The sequence below is a fragment of the Gouania willdenowi genome, chromosome 16 (genome assembly GCF_900634775.1).
Source record: "Gouania willdenowi chromosome 16, fGouWil2.1, whole genome shotgun sequence".
NCBI classification, from domain to species: domain Eukaryota; kingdom Metazoa; phylum Chordata; class Actinopteri; order Blenniiformes; family Gobiesocidae; genus Gouania; species Gouania willdenowi.
The window spans coordinates 12,184,259-12,207,939 of NC_041059.1; the positions used below are offsets into that span (position 1 = coordinate 12,184,259).

The 23,681-nt window shown below is 37.8% G+C and overlaps 3 protein-coding genes across 4 annotated transcripts; all 3 read right to left on the bottom strand.

The window, feature by feature from the left end:
- Positions 1-394: 394 nt before the first annotated feature.
- leng1 (leukocyte receptor cluster (LRC) member 1) lies at positions 395-4,886 on the bottom strand. Its single transcript, XM_028469814.1, has 5 exons — positions 4,792-4,886; positions 4,310-4,541; positions 3,404-3,583; positions 1,190-1,467; positions 395-1,111 (listed from the first exon to the last, which is right to left on the bottom strand). Exons 2-5 carry the CDS (start codon positions 4,439-4,441, stop codon positions 892-894), a joined length of 810 nt encoding a protein of 269 aa, XP_028325615.1. The 5' UTR covers positions 4,442-4,541; positions 4,792-4,886; the 3' UTR covers positions 395-891.
- A 1,252-nt stretch (positions 4,887-6,138) lies between these two features.
- tmc4 (transmembrane channel-like 4) lies at positions 6,139-13,896 on the bottom strand. The gene is made up of 16 exons (XM_028469765.1): positions 13,715-13,896; positions 13,424-13,625; positions 12,158-12,306; positions 11,903-12,052; positions 11,398-11,483; positions 10,568-10,713; positions 10,305-10,452; positions 9,042-9,200; positions 8,799-8,956; positions 8,592-8,718; positions 7,378-7,475; positions 7,083-7,266; positions 6,863-6,993; positions 6,613-6,768; positions 6,448-6,526; positions 6,139-6,315 (listed from the first exon to the last, which is right to left on the bottom strand). Exons 1-16 carry the CDS (start codon positions 13,743-13,745, stop codon positions 6,223-6,225), a joined length of 2,097 nt encoding a protein of 698 aa, XP_028325566.1. The 5' UTR covers positions 13,746-13,896; the 3' UTR covers positions 6,139-6,222.
- A 325-nt stretch (positions 13,897-14,221) lies between these two features.
- On the bottom strand, positions 14,222-23,247 carry mboat7 (membrane bound O-acyltransferase domain containing 7). Of its 2 annotated transcripts, none has more exons than XM_028469790.1 (9): positions 23,125-23,244; positions 21,810-21,889; positions 19,120-19,249; positions 18,447-18,573; positions 18,215-18,371; positions 17,678-17,873; positions 16,674-16,826; positions 16,373-16,549; positions 14,222-15,678 (listed from the first exon to the last, which is right to left on the bottom strand). In XM_028469790.1, exons 2-9 carry the CDS (start codon positions 21,883-21,885, stop codon positions 15,273-15,275), a joined length of 1,422 nt encoding a protein of 473 aa, XP_028325591.1. In that variant the 5' UTR covers positions 21,886-21,889; positions 23,125-23,244; the 3' UTR covers positions 14,222-15,272. The 2 variants fall into 2 exon arrangements, with proteins under 2 accessions (XP_028325591.1, XP_028325590.1); XM_028469789.1 differs by having other exon boundaries at positions 14,249-15,678; positions 21,810-21,892; positions 23,125-23,247.
- Between the last annotated feature and the right edge of the window lie 434 nt (positions 23,248-23,681).

The window sequence follows — 23,681 nt, forward strand, 5'->3', positions numbered from 1 at the left end:
AGTGTTTTTTTTTGTGACGCCATGAAATTTGACCCCTACCAATCTTTTTAATGGTAAGTCGTACAACTTTGGTCCAGTTAAATAAAATACTTCACTTGAGATGAGCTTTTCATAAATGTAAGCATTGAACTTTACAATAAATATTCGTAGAAATAATGGAAATTTTAGGTTTTTGACACTTGACACGACCTTGACATTTTGGCTCTAAAAAAGGTCGACTGGACATCCTTGACATTGCCCCTATGAGATGACATACGTGTCATTAGTGCTGCATTAATAGCCTAGGAGGAGTTACAGGACAAAAGAGTTGCGGAATAAGAAGAATAATACGAACTGCAATGAGAACAATGTAGCCATTTTCAATGGCCAAATACAATAATTCAAACTGTGCATGAACTTTGCTTTACACGTTTTTATAAACATCATATAGAACAGCTCTACAGATTTGAACATGTTCTTTCTCATGCTTTACATTTAAATACCTCAAAACCTAGCGTACAATAACTTTTAGTTTCATTTCAATCATCATTTGGGCAGAATCAAAAACACATCAACAAAAACACAAAATAGAGTCATATGACCATTCAAAGCAGGAATTGCATTTCCATAGATGGTGAAGTCATCATGCTTACTTTATTGGATATTATTGTCATGTGAACAGTTGTTCAATCTGTCCTTGAGCACAGCCTGAGCCTCAAACCCCCTGTGATGACCACCATCTGTCCGCTGATGAACTCATGAGCTGAATATGACCCTCTGCTTTCTGCTAAGATTACAAATGAAAGGACAAGAAGGATGTTCAAACCCTCTTCATCATCAGTTTTGATAAATTAACCCAATGAGTCACATTTAAACAGGTTCCAGCTTTGAAAACTGGCGTTTTGCCACAGCTCAGGATTTTAGGATCTCGTCTCTCCAGCTGTCTCGATCTCGCCTTTGTCGCTTCCGTGCGAGTTCTGGGAAGTAGGCGGTGTTGTACGGTCTCTCCCTGTCGTTCAACTCGCAGCTAGGATCCTTTCTTTTGTTGTTCCTCTGGTCGAGAAGAGCCTGGGCTCTCCTGCGCTCCTCAGCCTCCCTCTGATGGCGCTCAGCTCGTAACCGCTCCATGGAGCTGGAGAACGAAGGCGTAACAACACTTCATTAACACATTTGTCTTTACTAAGTAGGGTTTCAACGCTGATGTTCTTACCTCTCTCCATAACTGCTTTTCTCCCCTTTCTTCTTGCTTTTGTGCTGCTTTCTGTCATTAATAACAAGCGCTTTCTTCATGTCTTTCAAAGGGTCCAAACTATCCTTCAGCCTACGATCCTTCTTCTCTCTCTCCTCTTCACTCACGCCCTTCCCCTTCTCACCCCGCTCTTCTTTTTTATTTTTCTCTTTGTCGGTTTTTAGGTACCACGGAGTCACCTCAGTGCCTGGCTGTGGTCCTAAAGACACAAGCAAGCCGATCGCTCTTTCCTGCTTCTCCTGCAAAACACCAACAACAAAAGTAACACAACTGTATTTCCCTTTTAGCAGCTCAATCTTGATGACTGAGATCACATACATTTAAAAACCAAGTCATCGATAGGGGTGTTGGGAAAAATCGATTCGGCAATATATTGCAATATTATATCGCGTGATTCTCAGATCGATTCAAAATGCATCCATTTCGATTTAAAATAAATGTACCTTTATTTAACCAGGAAAGTTTGTTCTTAAACTTTTGACCGGTAGTGTATAAATGACAACGATTCACAAGAATGACACCAAAAACACTTGAAATGAGTCAAAACAACAAAAATATACAGAATGACAGCAAAACAAACAAAACAAAAATGAGCTATATAGGCTGCGTTCACACTGCAGGCAAAAGTGGCCCAAATCAAATTTTTTGGGAGTCAAGTGACCAGATCTGATTTTTAAAAGAAGTGTGAACACGTCAATGACCAAGGCAGATTTAATGCGCATTTGATACGTTGATGTCTTTTTATAGCAACGGCTGTGTGAGTGAGTGCTGCGCTGCAAACAGCTGTGAGCTGTCCTCTGATCAGAGCAGAGAGGGACAGAATTAAAACAGACTTGAAGCATCCACTGTTGAACACATGGATTATCCTTATATTTGATACGTGGATTATGTGAATAGATTCAGCATTTCTGGCACGTACTGCGCACCTGTGTATGTTTGACGTGCACTAATCTGATGTTGACATTAAAGACCGTAAAGCAAATTCTGACATTTTATTCTAAACACATAAAATAGGTCATAAATGTATTCCCTACAACATGTACAAAGCCATTCAACCAGTGGTCAATGACTTGAGACATGTTTCTGTGGTGTGACAAACTCATAATGCATTTATTTCTGCTCAACACAAACATTAACAGTTATCTATTAATAAAAGCAGGCTTACCACTAAAACAAACATAAATATGTCATTTGTATGAGGAAAAAATAGGTTTTAATTATCGGTTTCGGGTCTGGCACGGATATAAATACCTAATGTCTGTTGGACGTGTAGGTTTCAGTTTTGCTCAGTCGGGTTCTGGTCAAAGCTTGAAGGTTCACTTCATATCATGAATGGTCTGTGTTTAAAAGAAAATCGGCACCACAAATAAGCCAAAACTAAATATTTCTCTCTTTTTCTTTTCCCACATCCTCCTCTGCACCTGCTCATTCATTCTCTGCCTCGAATGCACAAAAACTTTGAGACAAACGCGACAATGCGCCTGCGGGTCACATTGGAGCCGCAAACCGTTCACACTGGAGTCTGATACCGGTCACATTTTAAATGGTAATGGGAACGAACAAACAAAAAATTGGATCTGAGCGAAAAAAAATCGAAATTGAGCATTAAGGCTTGCAGTGTGAACGCAGCCTAAATGACTCCAAAAAACACACAAAACAACAAAAATACACAAAACCAAAACAAATATATACAAAATACACAACAAAATTACACAAAAAGATTGGTCATTATTCTAAATGCTGACATTAATGTGGCTCTCAAATCAGACAATCACATTTTTGTGGCCCCCGCTGTGACAAATGTACCCCATCTTTGGTATACTGTATATACTCGTATTTGTAGTGTTTATGGCCTAGTGGCTACCCGTAGTCATGGATAGGGCAGAGCTTAGGTAAAGGCTAAGGAAGAAGTCTGTTATATTATATACAGTAGCAATGATACGACATGTGCTGAGACCCTGAACTTCGTGGTTGTCCTGTCAAGTCTTAATAACAAAGACACAGCATGGTGTCAGAAGTGGGACACAACATTATTGTTTACAACATTGGAGCTGCCATGAAAACCACTACTTTTCTACTATTTATGGTTCAGTGTTTGGCCAAAGTCACATGAAGAGCAGATTAACTTGTTGCCCTGCATCATGAAGTTAAAATCAGTGATGGTGGAACTGTCACCTTTTCCTCTTTCTTTTCCTTGAGATAATCTTCATTTCCTTTCTTTTCTGAAGCTTCCTCCAGAGGAAAGAGATTGAGATGCTCCAGAACGCCGCTCTGTTGGTCGCTGTCATCGTTTCCTCCTCCCTCTGTTGATGGGAGAGCATCTCGAGCTTTCCTCCTCAAAAATTCTGTGCGTGCCTGCAGAAATAGACACATTTTACTTAGGGAAAGGGAAGTCTGGGCTTCCCTGCTTAGGATGATGCTCGACGACCCGAATAGGGCAATCTTAGTTTCAGACTTAGGATAAAATCTTAGTTCACTTTTTGTCTCATATTTTATTCATCATCTTCGTCTTTAGGTCAGAGTGTTTTTTGGTTGTTGTGTATTTTCAGTCTACACTAAAATTGCGTACACACTATAGAGTAAAGATCAGATCACTGGCTGAGAATCACTGTTGTAGAGGAATCTCAATAATTTGTTGATGTTTTCCTGGTATTTTGGCAATTCTAAAAATGACTTTAATGTAACTTCACTCAGACCAAAGCCTAAAGTCTAGGTCAGTGATTCTCAACTGGTGGGTCGGGACCCAAAAGTGGGTCACGGACCAGTGGTGGGTGGGTCACGGACAGCTGGTGAAAAATCAATAAATACTTAATGTCTCTTATGTTGGACTTGTGTTTCATTTTGAAATAAACTTTTTTTTTGACCAGCATGCTGTGAATTGCTTGCTGCTCATGAAAATGAGCAACAAGCAAATAATTAAAAAAATTATTTTTGAAAAAATTTAATTTGGTCTGAAGACTTCCAAAAAAAAAAAAAAAAAAAAAAAAAGAAAGAAAAGAAAAAAGTGGGTCGCAAATTAAGGACCGTGGCAAAATGTGGGTCCCAGGGTGAAACCAATTGAGAACCCCTGGTCTAGGTCACCTCTTGCTCCGCGCGCTCCACGCGCCTCTTGGCCTCGCGCTCCTCTTCTGCCGCCTGCGCCTCATCTCTCCGCACGCGCGCGACGTTGTCCTTGTTGCGCACGTGCCAGCTCTTCTTGGGAAGGATGTTCATGGTTCCCTTGGAAACGGTATGTTCTGTGCGCTAGCTGTTAGCTCCCAGAGGCGAAGATAGCTCAGCTTCAAACTCACTCGGGTTTGCACATAAAACTCCACTGCGTGCAGTCCAACAAAAAAAAGTTTGTTAGAAACATAAGTGATGTGATATAATAGCAATAGTAAAAGCCAACATTTCTAGGTAATGTCTGCTAAGATGTCTTAGCAAGTAGGCTAATGCTAATGGTTTGATCTTTACTGAAACAAACACAAGCTACCGAAACAATTTCTTACACAAACACTTGTGTAAAAATATACTTTCTTTCAACCAAATTACAAACAAAATCCTGAAAATAGCGTAATCACTACCTTGCTGTGTCAATCTTTGCTAGAGTTGCTAGTGATAGTCAGCCGGAAGGAGCAGAACTACACCGGAAGTAAACAATGACTACACGCTAAAGCAGTATCAAAGTACTTTCACTATGTGGCGCTGTGGGTTCGCCTTTAAAGGAAAGGCAAGAGACATCTCTTTGTATAGCGTATTTCACACACAATTTAATTAATTGTTTTACATGATTAAAAAGTGCAACAGAAAACAAAATAAGAGTTTAAAATCAATAAAAACATTAAACAGAGTTTCAGATCAACAACAACAACAAAAAATCGAATAATACACATCTTAACAATCTACCTCTCAGTCATAATCAGTAGAGGACAAAAAAGCTTTTAATTTAACTTTATTGAAGCTTCTATTTTAACTTAAGCTCTGCTAGCAGATTGCTTCACTTCTTTGCAACATAAAAGCAGAAGTTTGCTGTGAACTCTTGGCTCCATTATATTTACATGGAGTGTCAAACATGTTGTAAATTAACCTCTTTTCACAGTTCAGTTTGAGCTGGATTGATGAGGAAACAATTTGCTGTTAAACCTTCTAATTTCATAATTTTTTGACAAGTTCTATACATTCAGTTTTCTTGTAAAGTGCAAAATTCAATCAGTTGTTTTAGGCTAAACAATAAGATTATATATTAGTTTCAAAAAGACAAAAAACACAACTTCCTAACACAAGAAACCCATGCAGCACTCCATGCAACAGTTTTTTGACTAAGATTATATATTAATTCTGTCATTCCCTTTGTCTGCCTTTCAGTATGCTTTTCATAATGTGATTTCTGAAAGCTGTGGAGATATTATAGCCTTTTACACAATCACCAACCACAGGTTTTTGAGGAAAAGATTGGTGTAAAAAAAAAAAAACACATGACACAATAACCTGTTTAAACAAATGTTGTCATGTGAACCGTAGCTTCAAAGTGAAGAAAAACCAAAGCCTTTAGACACAGTCAAGTTAGGAAAACCACAGTGCTTCATTTTTTGTTTTTATTTATTGCTGTCAACATGTTTGCACAATAAAAATGTCAGACTATACTATAAATAATCAAATTTAAAACAGACTTGAACAAAAATCAATTCACGTAATCGGCTCTATCATATTACGTTCAGCCAGTCCGTTACAAGTACTGATTAATGTATTAGTGTTTATATAACTAGATAATTTAATCACCTGATTCAAATCAATTCAATCAGATTGTGTCCATGTAACTGAATGTTACAGTCTATACAGGTTTTTCTATGTCATTCCTAATGTTCGTCACAGATTTAAAATGATAACCAGCAGTGGGAGCAGTAAACACACACACACACACACACACAAAGTATTTTGTAAGCAGCTCTTTAATTCTTTTTTTTTTTTACGACTGTCCTGTGTAGACAAACTCCAGTCGTCCGTGCAGATGCTGTTTATGAATGTGCTCCAGAATTGGCATTTGGTCTTTCAAGTTGCCGACTCAGCTCCTCAATCTGCCTGACTAAGAACTTCTTGTCACGACCCTCCTGTAAAGTACAAACACACCAAAGCAGTATTAAAGTAAGATGCCTGAGATTATCAAGGAAACAGTTCAGTAGTCATTATGCATAAGGTCAACTTTGAAATCATTGCTTTGAGCGTTATCGGTAAAAACTCACCAGTTTAAGCTGAGTTCTTAGGAGCGCCACACTTTTTCCATAAACAGCTGCTAGAGCTATAAAGTAGCACATCACCACACTGTCCAGAGGGAATAGAGACACTTAGATATTTGCCACAGCCTTTTCCAGTGTAGAGATCATGAGAGAAAACTACAGTTTCCTCACCATGAGAACACAAACAGAGGGATGGAGAAAGCCTGGGACCCAATGAAAAAAAGAAAATCTTGAGTAACTGCAGAGAGGTTGTAAAAAGAGGTTGGGACGATCGACCACATGGTGGGAAAAAAACGGAAAGGTCCACAACCCATAGAAGGCTGGATCCTGTGGGGAAAACAACACATGGCTGTCACGTGTTCTACAACTGAAGTTGATCAGTTGAAGATGTTGTAACAATGAGTCAGGAATCACTACTCACTCTGCTAGACTGTAAATCATAACAACTGTGGCCAGGCCCCAGCCAAACACCAGTGTCACCAGAAAGTAGATCGTGGAGGTAGTTGAACGGAAAGTCTTCAGTGCTGGTCGGCAGTTATGGAAAAGTGTGATCTGTGGGGTCACGTAGGGGACAAAAGACCAGCTTAGAAACCCAAGACGCTTTAGTGGAACCATTCAGTGTGTTGGAGCTGTAACATCACCTTCTTGCAATAGAAGAGGATGACAAACTTAATGGTGTTGATGACAGGAAGCAGAGGGCAAAAAAGAGCTCCTGTCCAGACCACAGTCTGACCATAGACCAGTCCCAGCACGTTGTGGGGAACGGCAAACTCCTGGCGGCCAAACCACTGCACAAGTTTATTGGGACAGTGGTCGACAACGATCCTACAACACAGCAAATAACACATCCTGACTATTGATATCCTGATGCACTTCTTTAACCTCTCAATCACCTTTTTTGTAAACTCTTTCGCACATTCAAATAGTCTTCAGTACCTGCGTGGGAATTCAACCAAGACGAGCACAGCAAGGTTGACCAGGAAGTCAAACAGGGTCAGCTTGTACATTTCTTGCCCCACACGAGTTTCCCAGCACTACAACATCAGATAATAAATAGAGATACAACGGTCTTACAATTTGGATAAACTGAACAGAAATAAAAATTATCTGTTGACGATGCATGAGGACAAAACACCTCAAGGTACCCTCTATGTACTAGGGGTGTGCATTGCCATGAATCGGACGATACGATTCACGATTTGCATATCCCGATACTAAACAATACTATATACATCACAATATATTGGAATATCAATAATTGCAAATTTCACATTTACAAGTACAAAATGGTATGAAATATATTTTTTAATTTTTTTTTTAAACTCGCGAGAACAAGTAACTGGTAACTAACTAATTCAAGTACAAATTTCAAAAACAGGTGGTAGGCTTATCAAACTGTGAAATTACATTTTATAAAAAAAAGTTCAACTTTTGCTTCGACAATAGATTCTGATTCTGTTAAGTTCTTAAAATCTTTAAAAAAGAGTAACCACATACATCTATAAAAGTGCTCAGTATGTTTTATGAAAATAAAGTGCAATCAACTTCCAGCTAAAATGCATTGAGGACTGAGGTAGTTTAACAAGGTCTGATGTGGTTCACTGACACCTAGTGACCGGCAGTTTACATGCTATGCCTGTGTTAGGGGTATTTTTTTTTTTGTTAAAAAAAAAATCAATTTGGACATTTTTTTAGATCGATACAATAATTGCACGTTGAATTATCACAATATATCGCCTAATTTATTTTTGTTTCCACTCTTGATAGGCACTAACTGTTGGACAACACGAGGTATTAATGCATTTGCATAAACTCCTGCAGCACAAAAGTGAACATATTTTTTATGCAAACGTATAATGCTCCCTATTGCCCCCTATTGACATGTTGGGGTATATATTACTGTGCTGCTGCAGTGTACTGTTAAAATCATTAATTATGCGTTGTAATATCAAATAATTGTCCCGTCTGCCAAATTTCAATCAAGGCAAACTCAGCATCATCTGTACATTTAAAAAAGCATGGCAAGTAAAGTTTACGAACAATAGAAACTGTCTACAGAAAACAATTATTCTCCATTTATCTGCTATTATTGTTGTGTTGAACCCAGAGATAAAGAGTATTTGGTTTTTCCAGCACAAACAACATCTTACCGGGTAGTCCTTGTTGTTGTATTTGCAAAGTGAGCAATCTCTGCTGTTTGCGTTTCCGTCACATGTGATCTGCTGCCACAGCGTAAGGATGAGAACTCCCAGACTCAACAGACGTAGAAACACCGCCCTGGTGCAAAAATGTATAATTGTCAAAAGAAATATTAATAATGTATGTGTTGTCTAAGTTTACGTAGTACAAATGCCAACCTGAGGAGCACCAGTATGACAGTAGTACTGGGAGAATATCTCTCAATCAAAGCGAACTGGTCACACAACAGAGGCACCACAAAGTTTGCAGTGGTGATGGCGATGGAGGGAAGATACTCAAAAAACAAACCAAGAAACCCTGCCCTGCCGCTGTTTTGCTATTTGACACATGGAGGACAAATGTCACTCAAAACATCAGCGATGCATCCCTCTATGCTCACACACCTTTATTTTATTGATTACCTGACTGAAGTTGGTTGCCTCAAAGATGCCATAGAAAGCTGCTGCGTTGAGCCCGAGGGCAATAAGGAAAGTAACAACACGCAACGTGTAATGAACAATCTTTTGACATGCTGTTAGAGAGGCGGCTCGTCTGCTTAAGGCCTCCTCTTCCAAATCTACCTGTAAACAGGAGAGCAGAGACAAGTAATGACTGGATGGAAACCTGTGTTCCACTCCAGTCAGGGTTGGGGTCAATTACATTTTCAATTGTCCATGTTCAATTACAACTCAATTACGATTACAGTGAAAGGGGGCTAAGCCTTCCCGCGTGACTCGACCCCTAGGTTTTGTGAAGCCCATGGACCCCCCTATGAACGTGACCCCCATGAATGTGAACCAGAACCTGAACTTGTCTCCATGGAGACAATGGTAGAATCAACAGAGAATCCATACAGTGATGATGTCATAAGAGCCAATACACTCCCAGCTAAATGTGTTGACCTTAGTTATAGCCCCCCTCCCCTGCTGGCAGACATATGGAATTTTTTGCGTCCGAGGTAAGTGGAGGGGTCTGGTCTCTGGACCCCAACCCTGTAAATTGCATTATCCTCCCATGTACGGTTTAGCCTGTAGCACCACTTTTACCAATGGAAAAATAATCAGAACGATTACAATAGGGTTCCACAGCACATTGCACTGGGAAACACGTATGCGAGGCTCCCAGGTCCGCGGGCTTGGCCCCCTAATTACATTCTCAATTACTAACGGGCCCTAAACCAGCTGTAACATACACTAAACAAATTGTATTTCCTATTGGGTACCTTGTTACGCTTTCTAATAAATGAAAATATAGGTTTTAACATTTTTAGTGAGGGGGTCAGAGCCTTTTTTGTGGCAGTATACTGCTCGATTTACTTTTTTTTTTTTAAATTGTAAAATGTGGCAAAGCTTGATATGAAACATAATTTAATAATTGTTAATTACATATATATAGAACTTTACATAGAACTGTAACGTGGTTCCCCAGTTTTGCGTTAAATTATAATTGACAATTTTTATAGAATTTTCATGGCAATTACAATTACAAAGTCAATTAACTAAACTCAATTACAATTTTAATTTCAATTATGACAGCAACAGATTTTTGAAATTAAAATTATAATTACACCATAATTGTACTTAACTATCAATTACGTGATTGCAATTATAATTGACCCCAACCCTGACTCCATAGTCAACAACTGCGTGTTTCATTTCATTCTCCAAGTCCAGGAGGTTTGTGACCTGAAGCTGGTAGTGGATGTTTTTCTGCTTGAGTCTGGTGGCTTGGTCTCCTAGGCAACCGTAGTCCCATCCTGTAAATATGATCATGCTGTAGCTGCCCACAGCGCTGCCTCCAGTTGCCACAGCAACCCGGGCTGCATTGCCCATGCTGCTTAGAAGCAGTCAGAGAAGAAAAAAAAGATACATATTAAAGTCAAAGTGAGTGAACGCTCAACATGTTCAGCTATTAATACTGGAGTGTGAACCCAACCTTGTTAACTGACCGTATAATGAGGCAAATGAGACAAAAGGCAAAGTAGAAGACAGCAGTGAAGAGATAAGCAAGTGGAATGTTGTAGGAGAAGCTTTCTTCTGCCACCTGTGTGTTGTTGTAGTAGCCATAAAACAGGTAGGAATACTCCATAAATCCCTGAAAACACACATTTGAGGAACATCAATCTATATACTGTAGTATCATGTAGGTACAATTGGTACTGCTGTAAGTTTCATGAACTACATGTACACATTTACACATTTGACAAGGGAAACAAGAGGCCTAGGCTTGTCAAGTCCTACCCCATTATTCACCAATAACAAATGCAAAATCAAAATCAAAATTGACAATACAAATAAATACTCCAATCGAGCCAGTAGGACAAACAGACCAAAAAACAAATAAAATAGAAAAAGAACAAAATGAACAGGTGCCATTAACGTCTTTGAGATTTACATTCTCCTTCCTCATTTCTGTACTTTTCAAAGATATATCTTTTGTAAAAAATTAATAAAAAAAATTAACTGCATTATATTTCTGTGCAGTTTCTGTAAGGAAGTGTTCTTGTACTTTGTGTAACATGAAAGCTTTTGCTAACTTTAATGATGTGTAGCGTCCTCTTCTCAAAACTGATTCACCAAAGAGATCTTAGTCTAACTCTGACATGTTCCAACATGGCGGTGGCATCAAGGTCTAAAAACAGATATCATTGATATTACTTTACATTCTACCTGTTGAGCGGTTAACATATTACAACCTCATTACTCATTTTTCAGCTGATGTCACATTGAAAACATTAACTTCATTGAGTATCTGCAGTCTTTCCAGGTTGTTTCCTACCGTTCCTGAAAGCAAGTCCAGGAAGTAGTTATAAAACAGCACCAGGCCTGGAGGGTTAGGATCATATTTCATGCATTCCTCTGGACCTGGAAAGCACAATTAGCACAAAGCTTTTGAAATTCTTGCATGAAAAAGACACACAATCCTTTTATCTCTGCGGGGGAATGGTTTATTAAAGCAATTTATTCTTTTTTAAATTAAAAAAAATAAAGCAAAAGGTGAAATTGATATGTTGAAATATTAGAGATGTGGCTCGTACAACAAACAGGGAATATTCATCTTGCCAGTTGGCCTGGGATAATAACATTGCAGGCTTGTCTTTTGAAGCTATTTAAATAGTGGAAAATGTGTGTCTTATTTTCTTGACAAGAGACACTGTGTTCTCAACATTTATAAAAAAATAAAAAAAAATCACTGAATGGAAAATGCAGCAATCATTCAAAATAAGGAACAGGGTAAGAGAAGTAGTGCTGAGTAATAGCAGAATGAAAGAGCGAGTTAGTACCTGTGCTGTTTTCCAGACTGGTTCCCACAGACCTGAAGATGATGCTCGGAATGAGGACAAAACCGGCGATCAGGAGACATGAAAAGAAATTGAGGATAACTAAGAATCGCAGAAAGAGGAAGTAGGACTGGACGCCTCCTCCAAAGTTCCCTGCGAAGGCAAAACTACAGGTTGGATTTTAAAGCCACACATCCTTTATTGTCTCTCTGATGGATTGATTCCTGCCATCGCCTCTGATGACTTCCTATTATTTACCTCCAATCAGTTGCAAAGACTTGCCCCACAGTGTGAAAAATTGTCCAGCTTCTCTGGTAATGCTCCTCAGATTACGCAGGGATTTTTTATTTTTCTGCTTCCAGGACTTTGAGCTGGAAGCCCTATTATCCTGCATCTGCTGCGATTTCCTGCCATGAAAGAGGTTATTATTAATGTTAATAACTAGAGAGCTTTAAACCAGTGGTTCTGAACCTTTTCAGCCCACAACCTACAAAATAAAGGTTCCAGAGACCGGGGCCCATCCATAAATTCAGCAATTTGATGGTCCGTTGTTCTGTGAATCTGTGATCACCACATTTATTTATTTATCTGAATAATATACACTGTTATAGTTGATTATTATTTGCAACATAGTATATAGTCATCTTAAAGATGTAAATCCTTGTTTTAATTAGAAATAAAATGGTTAAAATGGACCAAAATTTGTGGAAAAGGTGGTGAAACAGGATTTTAAAAACCACAGAAAGTGGTTAAAAGCTGCCAGTTAGAGTGGCCAAAAAAGGACAGCAAAAGCGGTAAAACGGGTTCAAAGTGTCAATATTGGAACAATTAGTTCAAACTGGCAAATAGCATGACAAATCGTGAATGTGGTTAAGTTCCCCAAAATAAGCATGAAATACAGTATGGTGAAAAGAGGTTCAAAGTGACAATAATGGGTCAACATATGTGACATTAGGTGGAAAAACTGATGGAAAGGGTTTATAAGTGTTGAAAGTGGGAGAAAAACGTGCAGAAAAGGCATTGGAATTTGATGGAGAAGTGACAGAAATGGGAGTTACAGTATGTAGTAAAAATGCATTAAAAGGATCAAAAATATAGCAAGAAAAAGTGATGAAAATAGGTTAAAAAAGATGAGTTTGGTGTTGTTGCAAAAAAGGGTAAATAGACTTAAATTGTTTAAAAAAAAATCCTTAGTTTGTTGAAGGCATCTGGTGACCCCCTCCCAGTGTCTCGTGACGCCAAATTGGGTCCTGACCCCAAGGTTGAGAACTCAGGCTCTAAATAACAGCAGTGTATAAGCCTATGAGAACTAATCAAACAAACACAACTATTGATTAATTACCAGTACGAGTTGATTTTTATCTTCTAATTCAAAACATAAGGCAGTGTACAAACACCCAATAGAAGGAAGCAGGCACTGTGTAAAATGACGCTCACTTTAAAATACCACTTTTTGTTTTCCTGTTAAAATCTAGACATATAGATTCTAAACTGAATTCCAGAAGTGAATGGGTTTTGCCATACCACACAGCTCGTTTGATGGCCATGGGCAGAGGCGTATTCCTGAGCTCCACATTGGGCCCACTGCTGTCCACCTCCTCCACCCCCTCCTCCTCCTCCTCAGTCGGGTCAGAGTTTTGGTTGAACTGAGGGTAGTTCTGATGGGACTGTCCAGATGAAGCCCGTCGTAGCCTGAGCAGCTGTTGGTCACCAGGGTAACCATTTCCTATGAGTGTATTAGTGACAGAGAGACATTATTGAGAACCAGAGTTCATTCAGAACCTCCACATAAACACCTTCAGTATTGTATCTCACCTGTGTCGTGTATCTGCAGCTTAGTCTCCATTTGTGTGGTGCAGTTTAAGCCCGGCTGTCATTTGTTTACATACAGTTAAACAAAGAAATGAAGCCGTTCCATACGAGGAAACAATGCAGGAACTACTTCCCTGTTTTCTCTTTTCATGGACTTTGCTCCCTTTGAGAATAAACGACCAGGTGCTTCCTCATATGAATAAACTCTTTGATTTGAGCAATACATGCATAAATTACGGTCAAAAAATTTTTTTTTTATAGATTTTCAGCAGTTAGATCTCAGTCAGACCTGAAGGGATAGACAGCTACGAGTAACTAGCAATAAGCATTGGGCCAATGTTCTTATTCTGAGTTTGATCAAAACGCATTCTCACAGATTAGCTTCAAATGAACATTTACAAAAATAAAAGTCAAGTAGGCCACACCACATCAAACACTGATATGTATTATTGATAAAATACAACAGTGGTAAAAAGCTGGGAGTCATACAGTTGTTTATGAAGAGCAATGGAGACACAAGTACCAAAACACAGAGTGTGGTTACTGAAATAAAAAAGGAGCAGCTCAGCAATCATATTTAAAAGGAAATAAAGATATTTTTCCACGGGCATTTGGAGACATCATAACACAAATCAGTCGGTCCCGGTGCCACAAATAATGACCCTAAAAAGGGGAGCGCAGATAAATGCTTACATGAAGCAAGAATAACACAAAGGTCTAGCAAACAGAGGCTGTAATGACTCAACGGTAGAGCTCAGTGATCATTTAAAAATGTTGCAAAGCAATGCACTGCTTCATAATATCCAAAATCAATTCAAACACTATTATAACAACAAAATATTTCGTAAATAATTGTGTCTGTTATAAACATTGCACTGACTGTATAGTCTCATATAAACTGATTATTAATGACCTTACATCAAATGATTTCATGTATTATAAATAATGTGAGTTGACCATGACACTATTGCTGAACCTTAGCTGTGCTCTAATCCCTGAAATTTTCATTGGACCTCATAGTTACCCTGTAACACTTGTTTGGTCCCAAACCTCACTGGTGCATAAAAAGCAGTCCAGACATTCTGGCAGTGAGCAGACGTGACATCATAACACCGTCGGTAGCCGTAAAAGCAAATGTACTGCTTTGTTCGCCTTTGACTAAAAAGGAATCATTTGAACAATTTAGACAAACACAGAACTAAAACAACTAAAAATAGACATGTAAACAAGAGTTTTCTGAAATGCATTCAAATATAAAATGATTAAAATTGAAAGTCTATAACCTTACAGTCACTTTTCAGTGTTATCGTTACATTCACAGATCTCATACATTCCTATCCCAGTGTTCACAGCATTTTTAGGAACACATACCTGTTCAAATGTTTCCAGTCATGACAATAAATTGTGTTCAAGCGTGACTTACTTTGTTTTTAGGAAAAACAAATGTTACTCAATATATTCTCTTGAACCTTTTTGATCTTTTGTTGTTTAAACTCCTCGATTGTAGTTCTCATCTTAAATAATCTCATAAGTCTTAAAAGCAGTTTTCTTCTGTCTTCTTTCAGTCTCTTTTCTCTCCATTTGTTACTTTTACATTCCCCTCCTTTGTTTCCTCTCTTTTCTCGTGGTTGTGCTTCCCGCCTCGCTTCCCTCCCTTCAGGGCCCTGCCCAGTATTATACAACCTACGGCGATGACGTGTATGATGAAGTAAATGGACGTCCAGTAGTAAATGGTGTCAGAGGCCTTGAGCAGCACGAAGCCCATACACATGTAGTCGTAGGCTCTCATCTTCAGGAACCACTGGACCCAGTCGAAGATGTTCTGTCCACGTGGGCCCAGTTTGGCTCTAACAGATGCTTCCATGCTGGTCTCAGCTGCGATGCACAGCGGGATGGTGAGGAATGAGAGATAGTAACCAGCGTGCAGGCCGTGCCAGTAGGCGCTGATTAACATGGTCCAGCCAGCCCTGAGACAGAAGCACACATTCAGACTCAGCTTATGTTATCTGTTGTTATTTTTGGGGTTATTTTTTGTATTTTAGTCATTAAAAAATTTTTTTAAAAAAAATGTAGAATTGTAAAAATGTATCTAAGATTTTTTTTTTTTTAAATATATAGGAGTTATTTAATATGTGTGGTAAGACACCACTCACTACTACTTAAATATCACTGCTTTTCAAAAACAATGTTGACTATTGTGTCAATGCTAGAAATAACTATTTAAATCCAGTAAAAATAACAAGTTACATGTTATATTGTACAATGATAATTGTTTTCTCACAAATTTAGTAAAACTTCTGCGTAATAATTCCAATAAGTTCATTTTGTCTTCTTTTTTTAAATAATATGTTATGGTTTCTTTTATTCAGACAAACTTGTCCTGAAAATGTACTTTGATCTCCTGACATGTTTAGACTGCCAACTGTCAGTCTTCCTCAGAGGCATCTTCTGGTTGCTTTGATGTATCCCTACAAGTTCTTTCAAGGATACATCAAAGCAATCAGATCAAAGTAAAATTCAAAGTAAATTTCCTAAAAAAAAGTTTGCCTGAATAAATGAAACCTTAACATATTATTAGTTAAAATTCGACATGGGTTTTTTTTTTTTTTGCATCGTGTGGATAAACACAACGGTTGGATCAACACAAGCTGCATTCTGCACCTCAGCGTGTAGGCCTTGAAGGGAGCATTGGCGTAGATGTAGTGATGCAGCCACCACTGAACGGTCATGTTCCAGTAACGCATGCCATGTCGGACCTTCACGCAGAAGTCGGTGTTGTAACAGTCAATGTTTTGGATGGTTTTGAAGTCGTATTTCTCTTCAACGGTTGGATCGGGACTACATGAAAGGAGAAAATAGAGCACAAATGCATTTGCTCGTCAACTAATGTAAATAGATACTTACAACACATCATACCATTTTAAAACAGTGTTTTTCATCCTTTAATAATGGGCTAAACTACCTGTAGTTGACAGTGGGTCCTCCTCCAGGTTTAGAAAGAGCTTTTTCTGGATAACAGCCCAGGCCAGCGCTGATACAACCAGCCTCAGCTCCGCACCATGCAGCATAGAAACGCATCCTGAACACGAAGAACACTGCGATCATGTAAAAAAACCTGTGGAATGTAAGACACAGAGAGAAAATGTCATATTTACCACATTACCAAGATGCTAGACTCAATGTTATCCTCTCTACATTTGTAAAACAAAAATATAACAAAGAAAACTTCTTGTATTTTTATACTGTAGCTATGATTGTTGTCTTAGATAGTGACTCAGACCATGATCAAATATATATTGTAAGATAATATTAATAATACTAAATCAAGCTTTGAAAAAAGCCTGGGCAATGTTAATAGCAGTGGTTCCCAACCTTTTATAGGTTGTGACCCCATTTTTGTATTACACATTTCTAGCTACCTTTTTCTTCTTTAAAATCTGTTTTTTGATCATTATTTTTTTATGCTGTGTTACAAATTCAGTGTAGTACGGATTAGTACATAAAGTGACTGCATTTTATTTTAACGAGCTTCATATTTGAGAAAGTATAGAATACAGTTGTTTGAGATTGTGCGTAGTGTTTTAGTTAGAAAACGAACATTACACATTTAATTGTGCAAAATAGATAAATAAATACTTTTTTATTTAAATTTTTTTAAATAAGATTTAAATCAGTAATTTATTTGATTTTTTTTATATAACTAAACATAGTCTATGGAAGTAGCAGTTAGCCATTCAGCTGTTCAAACTTCTTAAAAATTAAAAGAAAAAAAAAGATTATTACCTTTGTGATTACAATCATGATAATGTTATCATATTTGAGGGTGTATGACTGATGTTTCACACAGCATTTACCTCTCGTTACTACGGTAACTATGGTAAGCAGGTTAAATCAGAATAAGACACATAGAATTAGCTGACTTGCCCTTATTCAATATAATTAAGGGACTAATAATAAATCACACACCTAAAGAAAAAGTTGTGATCCAGGTACTCTTCTGTAAGGACGTAGGCCAATGGGAAGACAGAGTTGACAGCCATGTAGAGAGCGCCGTAGACGGGAACCAGCTTTAACCGCTGCAGGCACACGGCAGCCCCAGGCAGAGCCAGCGGGCTCGGCTGCTTTAACCAGTCAACATACGTTTGAAAGCGAAAGAATGGGCCTTCGGGGAAAATGGAGGGATGGCACCGTGAGGAAAAAGACAGAGACATAACGTAGCACATCGAGATTAAGGATCATGTGAGACACGTAAGGAAGAAATGGAGGAAAACGAAGATACAGAACACAAAAATAGGAGAGTGTAAGTAGAGAAAGTCTATGCAAAGAAATAACAATATGAACTCACAATGTTGGACATGATGCAGAACGTGAGACAAAAAAGAGACAACAGTTAAAATTCATGCAAAAGCAATTCATCATCAAGAGCAACAATGACACAGACCAACAACACACAACAATCCTATTTAAATACCCACACTGCTATTTCAGCACCATTACACTTACCAGTCATGATACCTACATAACAGTAACTATAAGCCAGTACATCATAGAGGGAGGGCTCCTGGGACAGACCACCTGTGATGGGAGACTTGACAAAGGAGCTGATTTCCTTTTTCTTCTCCACATGGAAGCTGTGGACCTCATTGGCAAGACTCACCATCTCAGGTCAAAATAAAGACATACGATGATTGAAAAGTCCACAGATTGAATAAATGTCTTTACAAAACCTTAATACCTTAAGCGTGAGTATGAGCTGAATGGCATTGGCGAAAGGTGTGGGTGGTGGGAGACCAAACCAAGTCACAAGCCGGAAGAAAAGGAGATAGAGGAAGGTCCAGCTGAGGCTGACTGCGGGGGCGTGCCTTTGGGTCAAACAGACACACAAGTGTTTTATTAAACAGGGTGAGGCACCTCCTCATTTTACAGTATTCTCTCCACCACATGTAAACACAAGCCAGTTAGCATGTTGTTACTCTAGTAAAGCTTTGGATTATGTCCTTTACTTGTACTGAAACTAAGGCTGCACAATTAATCAATAGAAAATCAAAATTGGATTATTTATTGAGGGCGATTTTTACATCAGAAAATCGATTTTTTTATTCACGAGGGTAACTTTGGCATGAGTCTCTCTACAACCTTTTCTTATTAATCGTGAATTCCGTGTGAGGTTCTTTAATGTTACTTTTTTTTCTAATAAATTCTGAAAGTTGTTTTCACTTCTTTAGAAGAAACTACTTGAAATAATTTAACCCAAAATTGCCTTTTCAAAGTAAAAAATCAGGATTTTGTTTGAAGCTAAAATCGTGCCACTTTGACTGAAACGTGTTGGTAAATGTACTCGTGTTTGACGATGGTTAAATAAGTCTGTGTGACACAATGTGTGAAAGGTGAGGATGTTGGTGCCTCACCTCCAGCTGCTCTTCACAATGATCCATGTCCCGATGACGGTTATCAGCGAGTGCACTGTGTGGATGCGACATGTAGCGATGGTGATGGAAAAGCCAAGGAGGAAAGCAGCCTGTTGCTTTACCGCTGGACCTGGAGGGAAAGAAAAATCTCACTCGTTCTGCTCTTAGCCAAAGGTCGAGGTAGGGCTGGGCGATTTTGCCAAAAAAAAAACTCAGATTTTTTAAAGAAACATTCGAGTTTCGATTATTTTTTTTTCAATGCACTCAAAAATGACTGCAGACATCAGATATATTGTCAAAAGTGCAACTTTATTGCTGTGATTGTCCTCAAGAGTTAAAATGCATAAAACAATCCCAAAATAAAAACTAAATGAGACTCTGTCATTCAACAATTTCAAGCTTTAACCCAGATTTAAGCAAAAGTGCAACAGCAACTTCACAGTAGCTTCAATTTTCTAATTAAGAAATCAGATAACTACATATTTTATAACATATAACATTACAATTAAAAAATAATAATAAACTCTTTCCTTAGCATCTCAGCATAGTGCGAATAAAACATTAAACATGCCCGTGGCACACATATAGCCTACTCAAAGGGTAAACACATGTAAACAAAGAGGGGGTTGGCTCACATTGCGCTATGGTAACCCACAAGGACAGAACGCGAAAAAGTCAGAAAAAACTGTTGGGAAAAAAATTATTTTTTTAAACTCAAATTTGCAAAATAAAAATCATTTTTATCGACAAATTCAATAAATCGATTAAATCAGGGGTGTTTTTGTTTTTTTTGCCCAGCGCTAGTTCGAGATAAATAACTCCCTCTAGTTAGCAGCTCAATTTAAGTTTTCAGCACCTGCGTATTAAAAAAGATGGAAGGATTGCATGCTGCAAGAAACATCAGTTTTGAACCCTGAACACTTACTGGGTAATTGTCGAAATTAAATGAAAGCACAGCAAAAAAATGTATCGATCCACTAAAATAACTAATTCAACTACGAAGGTTAAAAAAAAACACTAAAACATTTCACATTATGCTGCCGCTGTTTCCTACTTTGTTTGAGGATTATTGGAACTCACCAAGGATGAGAGAAACTAAAAAAGATAAGGTTATAATGGTATTTCATATAATCACAACTGCTGTATCTGTACATACTTTATTCAAATCATTTTATCTTGCTGTATGTTATAGACTATATATAACTCATTTTAGTTCAGGGACCAAATACGGAGCAGTTTGATCTTAAGTGGGCCACAAATTTTATGCTGGAAAACAAGTAATTTCAACATTATTGTGCCATAGTTTGCACTTCTGCGTATACATAAGATACAAAATATGTAAGAAACTGACAATATCCAAGCAATAAGTGACAGATATAAGTCCCAACAGGATCTTCACTTTAAATTTCCTAAATTTTCTGACCAATTTCTATTTAATTAAGAAAAATATTATGCCATAATTTGAGGAAAATTGAAGCATTTTGTAAGAATGTTGAGTTTTTTTCAACAATTTAACATATAAAATGCAATCATGCGATATAAGCACCAGGAGTGTTGAGTTTCATGTAGTTTCATGTTAATTTTTACTTTCTCATGCGGGCTGATTTGGATGCTCCAAATGGCCGAATTTGGCCCCCGGGCCATGAGTTTGACACAGGTATTGTACTAGATAATTACTGCTTATGCACTTCTCGTTAAATACTAACTGCATTCTGTTCTGGTGACGTGCAATGACAATTCAGTTGAATCTAATTTTAAAAAGATTCAGAAAGTAAAAAGCAGTATTAAAGTTTAAATCAGGGCTTTCGCCTTTATTGGTCATATTCTGTATTTTTTATTACAGTTATGAAATTTGTCCTTTGCATTTAACGCATCCCTGAGGAGCAGTGGGCAGCCACTGTGGCTGCCTGGGGGGCAGTTGGGGATTGAGGGACTTTCTCAGGATCCCACAGTGATGGTGGGTCGGGACCCAAAAGTGGATCGAGAACCTGTACTGGGGGTGGGGGGGTCGCGGACAGCTGGTCAAAAGCAATAAATAAATAAATACGTAATGTCTCTCATGCTGGACTTGTCCTTTATTTTGAAAGAAACTTTTCTTTTGACAGGCTTGCTGTCAAATGCATGTTGCACAGGAAAATAGAAAATATATAGATTTATGTTTTAAAAAACGTGTGTTTTCAACAGCTATTTTTGAAAAAAATTATTTGGTTGATTGAATTCTAAAAAAAAAAAAAGCGTGTCATGATTTAACGACGGTGGCAAAATGTGGGTCCCAGGGTGAAACCAGTTGAGAACCCCTGTTATGTATTATATTGTTCTGTTGTTTTACACCGAAACGGGTAAAATTTGCTTTTTTTTTTTTTTTCTATAGGCAAGGCAAATTTATTTGTATAGTGCATTTCATACACAAGGCAACTCAATGTGCTTTACATGATCAAACAGTGCAACAGAAAACATTCAACTGCTTCAAATCAATTAAAATCATCAACAAACACATTACATCAACAAAGATACCTCTCAATCATACAGGGGTAAACAGCAATAGATCTGCTTTTTAAAAAAAACAAATAAACAAACGTCATACTGTAAAAGTTGAGCAAAATAGGATTACAATGTATAGGTCCAAATTTTGAACTTGAAGGACCAGCACAGTTTGAGAGACAACCTGAATTTTCCTAAAGTAAACTCACTGAGGTAGCGGAAGAGGAATCCCACAGGAATGGAGCTGCCAAGAAATCCCAGGTACACAACTTCATCTGAAGGCATTTCTCTGCTGTCAGAGACAAGAGAACCATTCAATGTCAGGTTTAAAGACTGACTGACATCACTGAGATGTTTTTCACAGCAGTGTGTGTTTGTTTCAGTGCTCATAATAATCAAACTCAGAGGTTCCATATCACAAATGTCCCCCAGACACTTTTTTTTCTTCTATTGTTAGCTTTTGATCATGTTTATTATAGTGTGTTCCAAATACAGTTGTAGCCAGGATATGTGCACAAAGTGACAAATGCACCACCTCAGAGTGTAAGTTTAAGTATAGGATACAGTTATTTGATATGTAAAGTGTGTGATGTGAATTTGAAAAATAATAATAATTCTAAAGATTTGAAAAATCGATTTTTAATTTGTTTTCACCGAAGGTTTTTTTTTTTTTTTTTTCACCAATTACGAGGCCCTTCGTGGGGTCCCTACCCCAAGGTTGAAAAACCCAAATCTAACTTCATATATGTGCTATGGTGCAACACAAGGGTCACCAATAAACAGCTTATATAACTGAATTAAAATGGACCTTTTCTCAGGGCTTGGTCTACATATTATTAATTGAAAAACTTTTTTTTAAATCTTTTTTTTTTGTTGCTCCTTCTTGTATTTGTTTTACCTGTGAGGTCAGTTCACAAAGATCCAGGAATTAGCTTGACTTGTATGTGACTGACTTTTAGTTTATTAAATCATGTTCAGTTACTGTACTGTCAGTTGGGTTTCTTGTGTCTTTGTGATAATGTATCACCTTTGTGTGTTATATGTATGTCTACATTTAGCTGCCATACCTGTTTTTCTCTTATCCTTGTGAATCAAAGGCATTTGTTTGAGTATTTAAGTATTCTAGAAACACGCACAATAATCATTTTATTCTATTATATAACAAATCATTTTCAAAGCAGGTGAAACTCGTCCAACATCTCATTCATTTCATAATATCCACCAGGAGAGGGCGGGGCCAGAGGCAAATCCGCTTGTTGATTGACAGGCTGCTGTTTAATCAACAAATGTCTGTATTCTGACAATCTCACTGCTTTTTACATTAAGTCCCGGAGTTGAAAAGCTTTTAAATAACTAAACGCCACCTTAATATAAACGTGTTTTTTTCACGACAAAGAACTGACGACGAGTTATGCATGTCGATGCATTTACCGTTATAATGCTAAGCTAGCACAAAACTAACCGCAACGATAAACACTTTTAAATACAGGTAATGTTAGTGAGCGTTAGGTATCGTTTACTTACATTGTTAGGGTTTAAAATGAGTGTTGTTTGCTATCCTGCCTTCAATGGGGCACGTAGACCTCACCATTAATCTTAACACACCTCTGCAGTTTCAACATTACTTCCGGTAACGAAAGCAAATGCAGGGCAGTGGACCGTACCATTATTATCACAGCTTCTAGCTCAATGTACCTTTCACACTTCCATTTTAGGGTAAAAACTAGAGCTCAAATATTTACCTTCCTCTTTTCTCACATTACAAAACAGTCACACCAACTTAAAACAAGCTCACAGCTGTTAGAATGGAGGACACATCACCCCCTTTAATATCACCATTGGAATGAACCACTTCAACTGATCTAGTCATGTTTTATCCCAAAAGACAAATACAAGAATGTCAATTATGTGAAATGCGCACTTAATGACAATTTATAGTTAATATAAGCTCACATCTAGTCTAGATTGTTAACGCAAATCACCTGAGTTTACTCACCAACAAACCACAGAGCAGTTAATTTATTTCTTTTCCTTCATTATCTCTGTATAGAATAATTTGACTTGTTCTTTTTTTTAATGTT

Bases quoted from the DNA above. Each gene is read 5' to 3' on its own strand.
- tmc4 (XM_028469765.1), bottom strand. From the start codon at position 13,745: ATGGAGACTAAGCTGCAGATACACGACACAG. The intron at 6,994-7,082 runs GTGATGTTACAG...GTGACCCCACAG, and splicing joins TCCTCTTCTATTGCAAGAAG to ATCACACTTTTCCATAACTG. The intron at 6,769-6,862 runs GTGAGTAGTGAT...TTTTCCCCACAG, and splicing joins ATGATTTACAGTCTAGCAGA to GATCCAGCCTTCTATGGGTT.
- leng1 (XM_028469814.1), bottom strand. From the start codon at position 4,441: ATGAACATCCTTCCCAAGAAGAGCTGGCACGTGCGCAACAAGGACAAC. The intron at 3,584-4,309 runs GTGACCTAGACC...CTATTTCTGCAG, and splicing joins TGGAGCGCGCGGAGCAAGAG to GCACGCACAGAATTTTTGAG. The intron at 1,468-3,403 runs GTGACAGTTCCA...GGTGTTTTGCAG, and splicing joins AGGAAAAGAAAGAGGAAAAG to GAGAAGCAGGAAAGAGCGAT.
- mboat7 (XM_028469790.1), bottom strand. From the start codon at position 21,885: ATGCCTTCAGATGAAGTTGTGTACCTGGGATTTCTTGGCAGCTCCATT. The intron at 18,574-19,119 runs GTGAGGCACCAA...TTTGACCCAAAG, and splicing joins ATTGTGAAGAGCAGCTGGAG to GCACGCCCCCGCAGTCAGCC. The intron at 17,874-18,214 runs GTAAGTGTAATG...TTTTCCCCGAAG, and splicing joins TTATGTAGGTATCATGACTG to GCCCATTCTTTCGCTTTCAA.